This window comes from Pseudopodoces humilis, chromosome 1 (assembly GCF_049639895.1).
Source record: "Pseudopodoces humilis isolate 2021_Gansu_Grassland_sample_001 chromosome 1, ASM4963989v1, whole genome shotgun sequence".
NCBI lineage: Eukaryota > Metazoa > Chordata > Aves > Passeriformes > Paridae > Pseudopodoces > Pseudopodoces humilis.
The window spans coordinates 50,544,061-50,557,367 of record NC_142200.1 but is presented as its reverse complement, the minus strand read 5'-3'; the positions used below and the strand labels follow the sequence as shown (position 1 = coordinate 50,557,367).

Below are 13,307 nucleotides of genomic sequence, written 5' to 3'. Positions count from 1 at the left end.
CCCTCTCTGACAAACTCACATGGACATGTGTGTGCTTGTGTAATTACGTATTTTTTGGTGTGTATGCATAAGGAAAGCAGTCTCCACACGGGTCTTTCCTGAGGGAGAGCATGAGCAAATACCTTATGAGACAGATGTTAGTCACTCTGCTTATTAAACCACGGCATAGTAGTGTTCAAACATTGGAGTGGTAAGAGTGGCAGGACTGAGTAGAAGAGGGAAAATTATTTTCAGGTGTCTGTTTCTAATAACAACATTTTCAGAGGAGGTGAGCATACAAAACCTCTTTGATTTCATTTGGGACATAATGTTCTATTCCCATTTCTCCTTTGGAAAACACTGGGACAATTGAGGGCGGCTCTGCCTCAAGCAATACCTTCCTATGCAATGCAGTTCTTCCAATCACATGTCCCTTGAACTTTTCAAAACCTCCCAGTGAACACTAGTGCCTTCTTAATATTATTTTTATCTTGCTGCTAAAACCAGTTGCTAGAAAATCAATCAATAATCTAAACTCCAGTTAACTTGGTTTAATCTGAGATTTATGCTCATTCCCTCTGCCTTCTAATCCATAAAGCACTGGGACGATTAATTGCTGTTTCTTATGGCTTTTGAATATACAGGTGAGGGCATAGGTGTTCCAGGGAAGGATTTGCAAGACATCTGCTCTGTGAAAGCAACGCCTGCCTGTTCTAAAGAGCCATCGTGCCATAGCCCTACAGAATTTGTCAGATGTTTTACATTTTTACAATTTGATGGCACGCTATAAACCATGTCTTTGGTGGGGAAGGATTTGCATGCTGTTTGATGTATGTGCCAACTCGTGGCCTGCTGCTCCCTAAAGCAAATGCTTGTTTGCATAAAACATGCATCCAGAGGAGGTTTGCTTGCGTGGTAGTGCACTCAGATGCCTGCTGGAAAAAAGGAACTCACTGTGATGGAGGCTGAAAGCTTAAGCATGCATCTTTTGACTGTGTTTGTATGCTCCATCTGATCAAACTGATACAGAAAAAAACCCCAACATTTATCAAAGTAAATTATTTGGAAAAAAAAGAGGAAAAAACAACACCAGCCATGGCTTACATGTTATTCCCCAGACAGTTCTTCAGTGACCATCTTGCCTAGTCCCTTATTAGCACAGAAAAAAATGCTAGACTCTAATCACGAAGACTTCCTAAGTAGATTAAAGGCCAATTTTCACTGTCCATTTAACTTATCTTTAAAGCTCTGTATTGTATTTCTCTTCTTAATCTATGCTGAGCTTTTGCACACAAATACTGTTCAAAAACAGCAGGACAAATACTATGTGGTGACTCTATTTCCAAAGACCAGGTTTGCAGCAATCTGTGGTTAAAAGTTTTGTGATACTGATATGGGATAAAAGACAATACCAAGAGGGCTGGGAAAGTCTATTTGCTCTAAAGAACATTTCCTCCACCCTGTTGTGGAAAAGGCCACTTTGCAAAGGGTCTGTTGTTAGGGGTCTGGTGTTACCCCTGTATACATACATGCATTGCTAGATATAAAAAGATAAAAGAGGCTTTCTGTTTTAACAATAGAGACAGACAGACAAATCAATGCTTCTTTACCGTCTTCCTTTAGGAGTCTGTTTTCAATATATATATATTTGTCTTATCTTCCGTGACTACATCAGCTGTTGGTCTTCAGCTGATGTACATTTAGAAAGATTTAATGCCCAGTGTGCTGCCTGATGTGTTTTACTTCTGCATAGTAGCTGTGAAGGTGCTGCCTCTAGGCAGCTGGCAATGAACCTTCTGCATGAAATTCATTATTTTCTGTTTAAATCACTGCTTCTAGGCTGTAATTACTGTGTCTGCACTGCAATATGCACCAAGCCTAATCAGTTAATCTGTCAGCATTGTCTGCTACCCTGACAAGAGACTAAAACCATTGAGGCCTCACCTAGTACATGTCAAGTTTTAAAAATGTCCTACTGCCTCTTCAGATTGGCTGTTTCTGCTTCAGGATTGATGGAGGCTTCAGGAAAGTGTGTGTGGATTTTTAAACTAGGTTTTACTGAGTGACCTGACTCCCACGGAAAAGAAGCATTTCCACATATCCAAAGCTGTCAGGTATGTAGGTCACAGTCAATTTAGTTAACTTGCTAAGTAGTTCAAATTATAATTTAATTTTGGTGTAAGGTGGTGTGTTTTCTTTTTTCCATTCAGGTCACAAGTGGCCTCAGGTAACAGTGGTCTAGTTCCTCACTCCATTCCCCATCCTGGCTCCATCTGAGTTTCAGAGTTACCTCTGCCTAACCTGAAGAACCAGCACCAGAAGAATATTCTGTGCTTGCCTTGGGATGATTTCAGGGTAGCTAACTCCTGTCAGAGAAACCAGAAACCCTGGCAGTGGGACTAGGTAAATAAATCAGTTCTGGTTCTGGGAGCTGGCAGGGGCTAAGCGGTGCTTGTGAGACAGGGTCTGTAGCAAGTGGAGGTTCTCCCAGTTCTTCAAGGAGGATTGATGTTGGTCAGGGGGGCTGCTGGTCACCTGAACCAAACCTGTTGGTTTCCATGACAAATCGAGAGCTCAGGCAGACTCTTCTAAGTGGGGATATTCTAAGTGCTAAATTATGTAGCTCTGTGCTAGGAAGATCCACTAATTATTTGCTGAGTAAAAGTAACCCATATACCTGAGGAGGTGTTATCCCATAGTGCTGCAGTTTCTGAATAATTTTGCTTGTGTTCTTGATGTGAAAAATGTTGCATAATTCAGGGAATACTGTCCCACCATGTCTCTTCCACTGTGTGTCACTGTGTTCCTCAGGACCCACAGCTTGGCAAGTCAGTCTGTCCTGCTGAAGACTGTGGGGCTTTTTGGGAAAAGCACAGCACAGTGCAGCTCATCAGCTGGAGTCACTCAGATGTGGACTGCTGCTGAGAGATGCTGTCAGTGTTACAGACAGGCAAGGTTTGTCCCTTTGTGTGTCCTCCCATGAAAGTGACACTACTCAAGGTTTGCTAAAGGCAAGGCACAGGTCTGGGGCTGCTCCCCAGGAAAATGAGACTCATTGTTTACCAAACAAAGTTCAGGGTATTGGTTTCCAGGGGCTCTGTCCTTCCCAAGTTCTTGCTGTTTTCCTTCCAGCTATTTAATGGTCCTATTACTTAAAAAAAAAAAATATATATTCTTTTGTTTAATATGAGTACACATCAGAACCTACTTGTAATACATCTAAGATGCCTGTGTAACATATTTAACTTAGATTTTTATGTGTACATAGTGAAGCAGAGGTGTTGTCAGAAGCATAGCAGACTAAGAGGAACACAGACAATTTGTGAAGCCAGGGCTTTGTTTTTTGTTTGAAATGTGATTTCCATGACAAACCGCATTGACATTGTAGTAAGAAAACTCCCTCTCAAAAGTCTTTGGTTTTGTCATGGAAATAGCTGTGACAAAATCATGGCCTTTATTGTTCTTCCTCTCATTCATATATGCAAAGTGGATTTTTTTTTTCAGTCCTGCCAGTGCAGAGTGCAGAAAATGCAATGAGCAACAACACAATACATGTCTTCTCCCAGACACCATCACCGATTGAGACTGTATTTTAAAGAGAAACACGCTGAAGCTTTAGTCAGAGATTTGTGATAAAAGTTCCCCTAATGTCTTTAGTTGCGTAAGTCTCCTCCCTGAGCAGAAAATCAATGAGATGTATGTTCTAAATTGCTAAGCACTGAACATTGCAATTCTTAATAGCTAAAATGTATGGACTGCTCATCTTCTATGTAAAAGCAGGAATTTTTTCAACCCCAGAATGATGCCCTATTCCATTATGGCAGGGCTTGATATTTTTGAGCCAGGTTGGTTCCAGCCATCTCAGTGAGAAAGAGATGCCTGCTGAGCAAAGCCTGTGGGATGAGCCTATCCATTTGCACTCAGCTCTCTCCTCTGCAGACTAATCCAGAGGGATCACAGTGGGAGAGAGAAGCAGGAGGAGGATTAGGAGAGTACCTGAGTCCATGACATTTTTCTGTGTAAAAGTATTCAAAAGTCTCACTGTAGAAATTAAAAAATACAACTAAGGTATATAAAAGAAAACCAAACCCCAAACAACCAACCTAGGGATTTAGAACGACAAAACTAAATTTGCTATTTGCTATTGTCAAGATTTAATAAGATTCATATTTCATAGCCTAACAGCACTCTTCCCTTTTAGTGCAGTATCTGCTTACATTGCTCAGCCAGGCTTGTTGCCATCTAGAGACATATAAAACTCAATATCCAAACCACCTTCTTTCTTCTCCTCATTCAGATATCCATCTACTTACAGCTGCCAAGTACACTGATTTTTTCTTTCTCTATGACCTTCTCTCCTCTGATCTCAGTCTACCACTCTGGGCTCCCCTTCCCTGTTCCCAGAAAGGGAATATTCTGCCTCCCACCTCTTGACCTCCTGCAGCTCTAACCTGCAAGTGATGGCTGTCAAATCAGGGAACTTGGCTGCCAAACCAGGGACTTCTGAGGAGCTACTTCAGGCCTGTGCTGTGTCCCCAGCCCCAGCTTTGTCTTCAAACAGATGCTCAATATGGAGCATCACTTTTCTTCAGGCCAGTTCAGGATGAGAGTCTACACTGACTTTCCTGAGCGCCTGTTGATCCCTCCCTCGTTGGTGAAATCCTGCCCAAATCACCAAGTGCTCTCAGGATTTCTCATGTATTTTTTTCAGAGGATGACAAGACTGGCCTCCAGAAAGTGTTTGTACACCAAAAAAAGAAGATTGAATAATGAGAGGAATCCTTGACCTGCTCCAATAGGGAATAAAAAGTGGTTTTCAGCAACATTTGCTAGACTTTTATTCTAGAGACATCTATAGCAAGGCAGTAACATCTCTCACCCAAACCTGAAGGCACAATGTCTCATACTCCCACATGATGGATAAGAGGATGATAACAGGGAAGAGAAGCAGACTGCTCAAAGCTATTAAGCCTCTCTGCAAAGCAGGCTGGGCTGTGTGAAGACTGAAGACATTAGCTGTCATTTTGTATGAAAATTATATGTACTCAGCAGCTTAATAATACTCCAGCAGGCTGCAATGATTTACATATAACGAAGTCAAAACTGGGGAACAGAGAGTGAGCAAGAAATGGGAAACCTCCAAAGAGACCATGGAGGAGCTTGGTGGTTCAGATACTCAGGAGAGGAAGGGATCAGGGGAAAATGCATGCCTTGGGGTACTGTATGGTCATGGAGACTTCCTCTGTGCAGAGGAGGATGTGAAGGGAAAAGGATAATGGAGAAGAATGGTGCAAGCCTGGTCATTTTCCAGGCACTGAGGCACAACACAGGTTGTCCTATTTTGGGTATTGCCTTATGAGCTTGGGTTGGTGAGGTAAGAGGCCATAGACCATTGCCACAGGTATCTATCCATGTCTCCCTGGCGTGGAAAGTGGAGGGCAGCATACTGTGGGTGGATGGCTGTGAAGAGGCAGGAAGTGGGAGAAAGGGATGACTTCTTCTCCTCATGGTGCCCACATGGACACATCAGTGTTGTGACATGAGGGATAACCCATCACCCTGGGGTGCTACACCTACCTCAAAAGTTGTCTGGACTGGGTGGTCTCAGTCCTGGTCCTGATCCCCTCTGGTATTGCAGGAGCAGGCGATACCCCAAGGCCATCGTCTCTGGCACCGCAAACCCCTGGGTGAAATCCAACTATTTCAGCCTTAGCAAACAAAGCTGTGACAGATGTATTCACATCCCCCTACACCGACTTGTGTGCTAATCTGAGAGGCTTCTCCTGACCTGATTATTCATGAGGCAATAATTCAGATACCCCACAGACACTGAGCTGCAGACTTTCTAAAAAGGCCTTTCATTTCCTCTCAGAAGATTTTGAAAGGACTTCAGATGGACTAGAGACTTGTCATTTGTTTTATGATTTATGTAAGTAATTATGGAGTATGATGGAATAATGTGAAGGTGGGTAGGAATGTCCCAAACCCACCAGCAGCTATACTGGAAGAGAAAAGCCCTGTGGTTTCCAAAGGGCCAGTAGAAACACAGGATATTTCTCGATGTCACTATATTCACTAATTGGACTAGAAAGAAGATTATGTTTAATTAATGTCATTCTTTTTAAGATTGCCCACAAAATCTCTCTTTGTGCTTAATCTTCTCCTTCTTGCTATTGCTTGCTCTCTCACTTTTGTTTCAGTGATTCCTGCTGTTTCAGAAGCACTTTACCTGTCAAGCCACAGGCAGCTTCTTATCCTCAGGATCCTCAGATCTTCAGAATGGCCAGCAGCTGTTTCTGGAAACTGGTGTATCCTTGACTTGAAAGGCAAATACCATCTCCCAGCAACAAAGTAACAGATTAGTGCCCTAAATCTTCTGGTGCATCATTTAAAAAAAATAAAAAATTACAGTTGTCACAAGAAACAGAACATAATTTTTACTTGCCGGTTGTCAACATTGCTTGCTCATTTGGAACTTCCAATTACTTCATCAAGGAGAAACTGCTTTTTAGGAAGCAGCAACCTCCCCCTTATCCCTGCAAAGCTACTACTGGCAATTTTTGAAAACAAACAAGGATTTTTCAGTTGTGGCTTAGTCTTCTCCAATAATCATTGTGGCTCTTCTGGTTCACCTTCAAAACACTTCCTGCACATGCTCCTCCTTCCACTCCCAAACCAAAATTACTGCAACAATTCAGCAATGTGTTGCAGGAGGAAGATTTTCAAGCCAACAGGGTAGCCACCATGGACAATTTTATGCATTCAGTCTTGGGGATTATACTTAACTCATGAAAATGGCTAGCAGTGAGGCTTTGAGACAGCTGGGAAGGCAGCTATCACTAGCATGACTATTGCTGCTCCACACTGGCACTGGACACCCATTGCTCTGACTGTGGCACCAGAGAGCCATTAGAGAACAGCGCTGTTCAGTCACTGCTCATTTGGTAAGTGGCCATTTTTGTAATGATGACCCACAGGTGGACATTTTGACTCCAGGTCAATAGCCATAGCCCTACCTGATACAGGAGAAATCAGACCTAAACTGGCTGTGATTTGGGAGATAGGGAGTTTGTTCTTACTAACCACTGAATTAAACTTCCTAGAAAGTCAGCTGTGACACAGCAGGACAGGATGTGAAGGGCTTGTTTCTTGACAGAGCAAACCAGGAAGGCTTCTAGGGAGCCCAGATGGTGCTCTTCAACAAATGAGTCTCAGAAAACCTCAGCTAAGGAAACAGAATGAGAAGGAGCCAGTTCAGCAATGGGATAACTAGTCAGAGCAGTTCTGGGGCTCGAGAGAAAGCATGTGGCCAAACAAATGGTCCTAGGTGAAATAGCTTGAGAGGTTTCTACTTCTCAGAACTGTGAATTCTTGGCTGCATTTACATCTCATTGTTAGCCTTCAGTTTTACAAAAGCCCTGTTTATTGGTCTCTGTGTGTAATGCAGATGGTACATAAGCTTAGATTAACACTGGACATGTCATACTTCTGGTGTTCCATTTAGCTGGCTGGTTTTCACTCCCATGGGTGAGAAAACAACAAGCCATAGGGTCTCAGAGGAACTGAGAAGATGGGCCCCACAATCTGTGTGAGTAGATGTTTTGTGGAGTTCAGGGACAGAATTTAGAAACCTTCCCACGGTCTGATCCAGTGTACACAGGAGTCTGTGGAGCACAGCGTAGTATTTGGTTTTGCTGTGATTTATTTCATGTAAGGAAGCTTTTTTCCTTCCCTTATGAATAAAGGAGGAGTTTGGAGGCTTTTATTTCCTCCAGTTAAATGAACCATCATTAAAAAAAAACAACTTTATGAAGCACTCGAGCAGCTTGTAAATACTGAGGGTTTTATTTCCACTTCACATGGTCTCCAACAGACTCTTAAACAAGACCAGTTACAATTTAGTATGCCCAGAGATTTCCATGTTTTTTCCAAAACGGAGGAAGTTCTCAGTAAACGCTGTACATAGCCAGTTGAACTGCTAACAATAATTTAAAAACTCTTTTTTTTTGTATAGTCAATGCAAGAATACCAACAATAAAAGTACAGTACAGGTAAATTCACAACAATATTACAGTGAAACAGATTGACTCACATTTATGTGATGGTACAGTAGCAGTATGTACATGCACTAAAGTGCGAGGACCCAGAGGCATGCAAGTCAAGTATTGTAGGTGTATTTTACAGCTAACTCTGTAAGACTTTCTGAGGCATTCTTTTCTTTTTTTTTTTTAACACATTTACTTGTGTTTACCTGTATTCCCCTCCATCTCAATTAATTACAAGTCTAGTGAACGAGCTTAATGGCTTTCTTCATTACTTAAAAGGTATCGCTTCAGACAGTTGAAGCATCTTTAAGAACCTTACCTTTAAAAACCGATAACACTGACATTAAAATAGAATAAAATTAACTTAAGACCCTAGTTTTACATGAAATTTAAAAAATAAAACCAACCCAAAAATACCCAAAACCAAAACTGAAAACGTAACAGTGCAAATATAACCAAAAGGCAGTCAGTATTTGGAGAGAGCGCGAGCACGTATTCAAATTCCCTTAGAACTTAATTTACATTTTATTTTAAATCTTACTTGATATCATTTTAACCCTTTTTTTTTTTGTTTGTTTTTGTTAATATACTGTATGTAGAAAAGATGGAGACAAAAATAGTTTTCTCAGCTATGAAAAAAATTAAGTTATTACAGGCACATTAACTGTTTCATTCTAGAAACACCTCTGTTTCCCAGGTCGGACATTCAGCAGCTGTGTCTGAGAACATTCTTTGACCTCTCCAAGCGGACCTCCCTCCTTCGTGGCAGAGACGGCTGGCGGGCGACCTGGTGGAGGCGAGTGGTGGCCCGCCCTGTTCCCGTGCGGAGTCAGGCCGGCTCGCCGCCCTGGCTGGGGGTCTCTGCCAGCAGCTCCTTGCTTCCGCACTCCTCTGAGGAAGTCAGGTCTCCGGTGGACTGTGACTGTGAGGCAGTAGGGGAATGTGAGGCCCATCGTGACGGTGGGCGCCGGTTCGCTGGTCTCTCTGGCCGGGAGAAGCAGGGTTGGAGGGACGGGGCTAGTGCAGAACAAGGCAGTTCCTTGGCAGCCAAGAGAGCAAAACAGTGGTTAGTGACTGGCATTGGAGACCGTCGGGATGCGCGAAGAATTAAGAAGCAAAACCTTCAAACTGAAGCTAAGCACGTGTCATGGCGCGGGACAAAAGCAAGCAGTGAGCACCTGGCTGCATGTGGGCTCCAGGCATCTGCATGTGTGTCCATGATTTATGGAACAGGTAAGGAGACAATGAAAGAAAGAGGGTGAGTTGAAGTAGCTGACAAACTTCCAATTGCTATTTCTCCCCCTGCTAGAAAGAGAAGAGCTGAAAAGCACATTTGCATAATAATTCAGGAAAATCCACTATTCAACGCTTTAAGTGCTGACCTGTCATAAAAAGGCCAGGTTTGGAATTTGCAAGAGGGGTGAAAAATCAACCACTGTCTCCCTTTTTTTTCTCCTTTAGAATTCAGACTGACATGCAGGAGACTCCTTAGCACAGAATAATGACTACAGGGGTAGTTATGATCTCCAGCTGGGTTAAAGATGAGGCTTACCTATAGATTTCATTTTCTGGAACACCACTTCTAAATGCCAACTGCTGAAGCCTGAATTACAGGATTCAGAGGTACTGTATGTTAAAGGCAACATTCACAGAAACAGAAGAAATTGGAAATTTTGTTCCTTCGGCAAATTTCCACTGTTCTGGCTTGGTTAGCTTGTCTTTGCAATTAGAAACAATCTGCAGTTGTGATTTTTCACCCTGGCACTAAGTTGGTAACGCCTCTAATATTCATGGACTTTGGTGAAAGTACAGCTGTGCTTCCTGCCTTGCTCTGAATGGTCCCTACATCCAGATGAGTAACTGTGGAAGCAAGGCTGTCTCATAGGGCCAAACTTCTGAATTTCACTGCATACTTTGCAACTTATAAAAGCAAATCAGAGCAGTTTGCCAACCTCTAGCAACGTGTACACCAAGCAGCAGTCACTGGAATGTACAGGAGAGTTCAATAAAAACCAAAGTCAGAATGCAAAACGGTGATAAATGAAGAGGGAGACCAAAAACGATCCAATGCAAAGGAAAAGCTCTGGCACAGTAAGGCGCTGGGACACCAAGGCAGCAGGGAGGCCAGGATTCCACACTGTTTCGCATGGAGAAGGAAATTAGTGACTAAGGGTGAAGGATATTGGAGCAGGTAACATGATGTGATTGACAGTGAACAAACAAGGTGATACAACATTGAACTTCTCAGTTGCAGTGGAAGACCAAACATGAATGTCGTAGGACAGAAAGACCAATTTTGAAGACATAGAGCTGAGGTATGAGAAATGGAGCTGGTGACACCTGTTTTGGAGAGAGTGCGTTGTCTGACATGGGGATGCCTCAGTGAAGGGTCAACCCAGGTGCTTTTGGGCAGCATGCAACCAATGGGGTGATCTACAGCTGCACACCAGTGCTTGAGAAAGAGCTATGACCAGCTGCCCTCGGCACTCACAGAGCACCTCAGCCTGCACCCCTCCTCTCTGTGTTCTCACCTCCTATCCAATCTCTTGTGTGCCATAAACTTCACAACCCTTGCTAAAACAGCAGTAAGGCTGAAATATCAATGGGTGCTAACAAAAAGATTGTGTGTCCTTATTTCACCTTATCCCATTGTGCCTGGGGCAGCATATGGTCTGTGAAAGCTGCCACTAGACTCAGATTTGTTAAGAGAAATCCATCCGCACAGCAACAGTCACGGGCAGCACAACACGCTGCATTGAGGCTATGAGATTTGCGGGTTTTGTCTTAGCCTCTTTCAAAAAGGAGGCTTAAAATGATATCTTTATAGTGCTGCTTGCTCCTGGCTCCTTTATATTAGTTTCAGAGCAGTAAATCAGAGTTAGCACAGCGATAACAAAATTAATTTCCACTGCTGCCTCCCAGTTCAAAAGCTCCTCTCCAGCACGCCTGCAGATGTTGGTCAGCTTTTACCAAACAGCAAGGTTAAGCTCATCTTATCTGTGATGTACATATGCCCAGCACCACACAAGGCTGAGCTGGTGAAGGATGTTGCTCCAGGGCCAAAAGTGACTGGCAGCATAATCTTATAAAGTGCTGGCTGCTGAGTCAGTCATCCCCACCTGCAGCATGGAAATCCAGCCATGACAAGGAAACTCTGCAGAATGGTTTGTGAAAACCCCTCCTCCCTTACTACATATAGCTGTTGTAGCTAGAAATGTTTTTTAAAAAAATAAATAACCTGTGGGTAATTTAGTTCGGTAGTTGCTCAGGGGTGTGGGTGGGCAGGCAGCACTTCTTAGCCTGAGCACTGAAAATGGAAAAAGATTATTCCAGCTTCAGTTTCTAGCTATTTCCTAAAACAGACTGTCAGCCACCATGGCTATGCCTATATTAATAAATAAAGAAAACAGTTTTATCTTTTCTTGAGGCAGAATGGATGGTCAGAGCTTATGTCTGCACAGTGTCTTCCCTCTACTGTGGCAACCACAGCCACTGGACAGAACTGGGCCCAGGACTGCTTAATAAGCAAAGGTGAGTTTAGCCTTTAGCCACAGGCTGGTGCTGAAGCCCCCTTCCCAGCCCCCTCCACCTGCTGCTGTAGCCAGAGCTGGAGGGAAGGCATTCTGTGGCAGCCAGAAGCTCTGTGCAGTGCTGTGCATTTGTAAAAAAAAAAAAAAAAAAAAAAAAATCACCATAAACCTGAATCCCTGAATCCTTCCCCAACATTTTTGCATACCTTTGTGCTGTTCTTAAATCTTGCCAATTTTTTTAAAAGCTTAGCAAAAAACCCCAACAGCACAACTTTTGACTTAAGTGTGACCTCTTCACAGCCTGTGCTGCTGCAGGACACAGCAGATGAGCTCCTATCCTGAGCTCTTCCTGACTGTCACATACAGAGGACTCCTCAGGGATGTCAGGTATGTGCCGATACCTCTGGAGTTGTGGTCATTTATTTCCCTTTGTTAACCCACATGTCCAAGAATGACCGCTTTTGGAAAGCTCTGGAAACAAGGTAGAAAGGACTTACAGCAGTGAGGCAGGCAGGGTTAGAGTCCCCAGGGGGCTGTTAATAAGACAGTTTGGTTCTGGACAGAACAGACAGAAAAGAAAAAGAAAGCAAGTAGGTTGGAAAGAACTGTTTTAATTGATTATTTTTTTTTAAAGTGAAGTTTTCATGTCAGCAAGGAAGAAGTCTCCCAATGTTACTACTCATTCAGATCATGTTACCAGTGTTATCACAGGGAAACTAATAACCAAAAATAAAAGATAAGCCACCAGCAGAAAAAGACTTAGAAAGGAAGGAAGCAAACAAACCAACCTTTTACAATCCTAGCACAGTTTCAGAAGTGGACATAGCAATAAACAAATCAAACATTGCTACTCAGCAGAGTAAGATATCTGTTATCCTTTTCCAACCTTGATTTGGGCTAGGGGAAAACCACATTACTATGAGAGGAATACAGCTGTATTTTTTTTTCCTCTTTGTTTGATTTCAAGGAAGAGTTTCTGCTTAGGAAATCTTTAACAAGCAAGAAAATTACTGTTATTTTGTTTTGCTCACACTTACGTTGCTCAGGTTGCACGACAACCCTTTGCCTCACCTTTCTTCCTCATTTCTCTTCTACAGTAATGCTGGATGGAAAACTCAAGCTTAACCAAAAGCCCTTTAGTTCTGACAACACCTTCCCTGATTGTCAACATTCCCCCTCCCATGCTGAAAGGTTCAGTGGCAAGCCTGTGGCAATTGCTGTGCCCTGGCGAGCAGAGGATGCAGCACCTGCTCTCTCATCTGTGGGCCTTTGTGGATGGTCCTTTCACAGTGTTGTCTCCATAAATGAGTCTGACTCCCAATCCAGGACTGTTGTGTAACCTCCATGATCTACACCCTTGCTAGTCATAAAAGCAAAGTGTTCATAAAGCTCTTACACTGTTAGTTAGGTAATGCTAATCTGCATTTTTAATAGTAAAATGTATAAATGCTATGATATGCAACTAAGATAGGGGTTTAGTGAATTAGCAGGATAAGACACTAGTAGGCCACACTATGTGGATCTGAATTTGCTTGTAAGCAGCTCTGGGCAAGTTAGAAAACACAAAAAGTTTCTGCAACTCTATACGTATATACTCTCACATGCAGACGAACGTGTACATAAATAGATAAATATATGAACTAGATTTCATATTTGAAGCAGGAATATAGAAGGAAATTATGTAACCAAACAACTTAGAAGCTCAAATTAAGGAAAAGTCACCAACAGGTGCTGTATGCAAGTTTAAAAGTCA

The 13,307-nt window shown here is 42.7% G+C and overlaps 1 protein-coding gene across 11 annotated transcripts in view; it reads right to left on the bottom strand.

Annotated features, from left to right (window-relative positions):
* Positions 1-7,831: 7,831 nt before the first annotated feature.
* MTCL1 (microtubule crosslinking factor 1) overlaps positions 7,832-13,307 on the bottom strand; it is a 120,771-nt gene continuing 115,295 nt past the window's right edge. For 8 of the 11 annotated variants that reach the window (XM_088065392.1, XM_088065387.1, XM_088065412.1 and 5 more), the window contains one exon: positions 7,832-9,063. In XM_088065392.1, the coding sequence (XP_087921518.1) occupies positions 8,854-9,063 (210 nt within the window). In that variant the 3' untranslated portion in view covers positions 7,832-8,853. Of the gene's footprint in view, positions 9,064-12,051; positions 12,110-13,307 lie in introns of all 11 variants that reach the window. The other 3 variants (XM_088065424.1, XM_088065428.1, XM_088065409.1) reach the window with 1 other exon arrangement.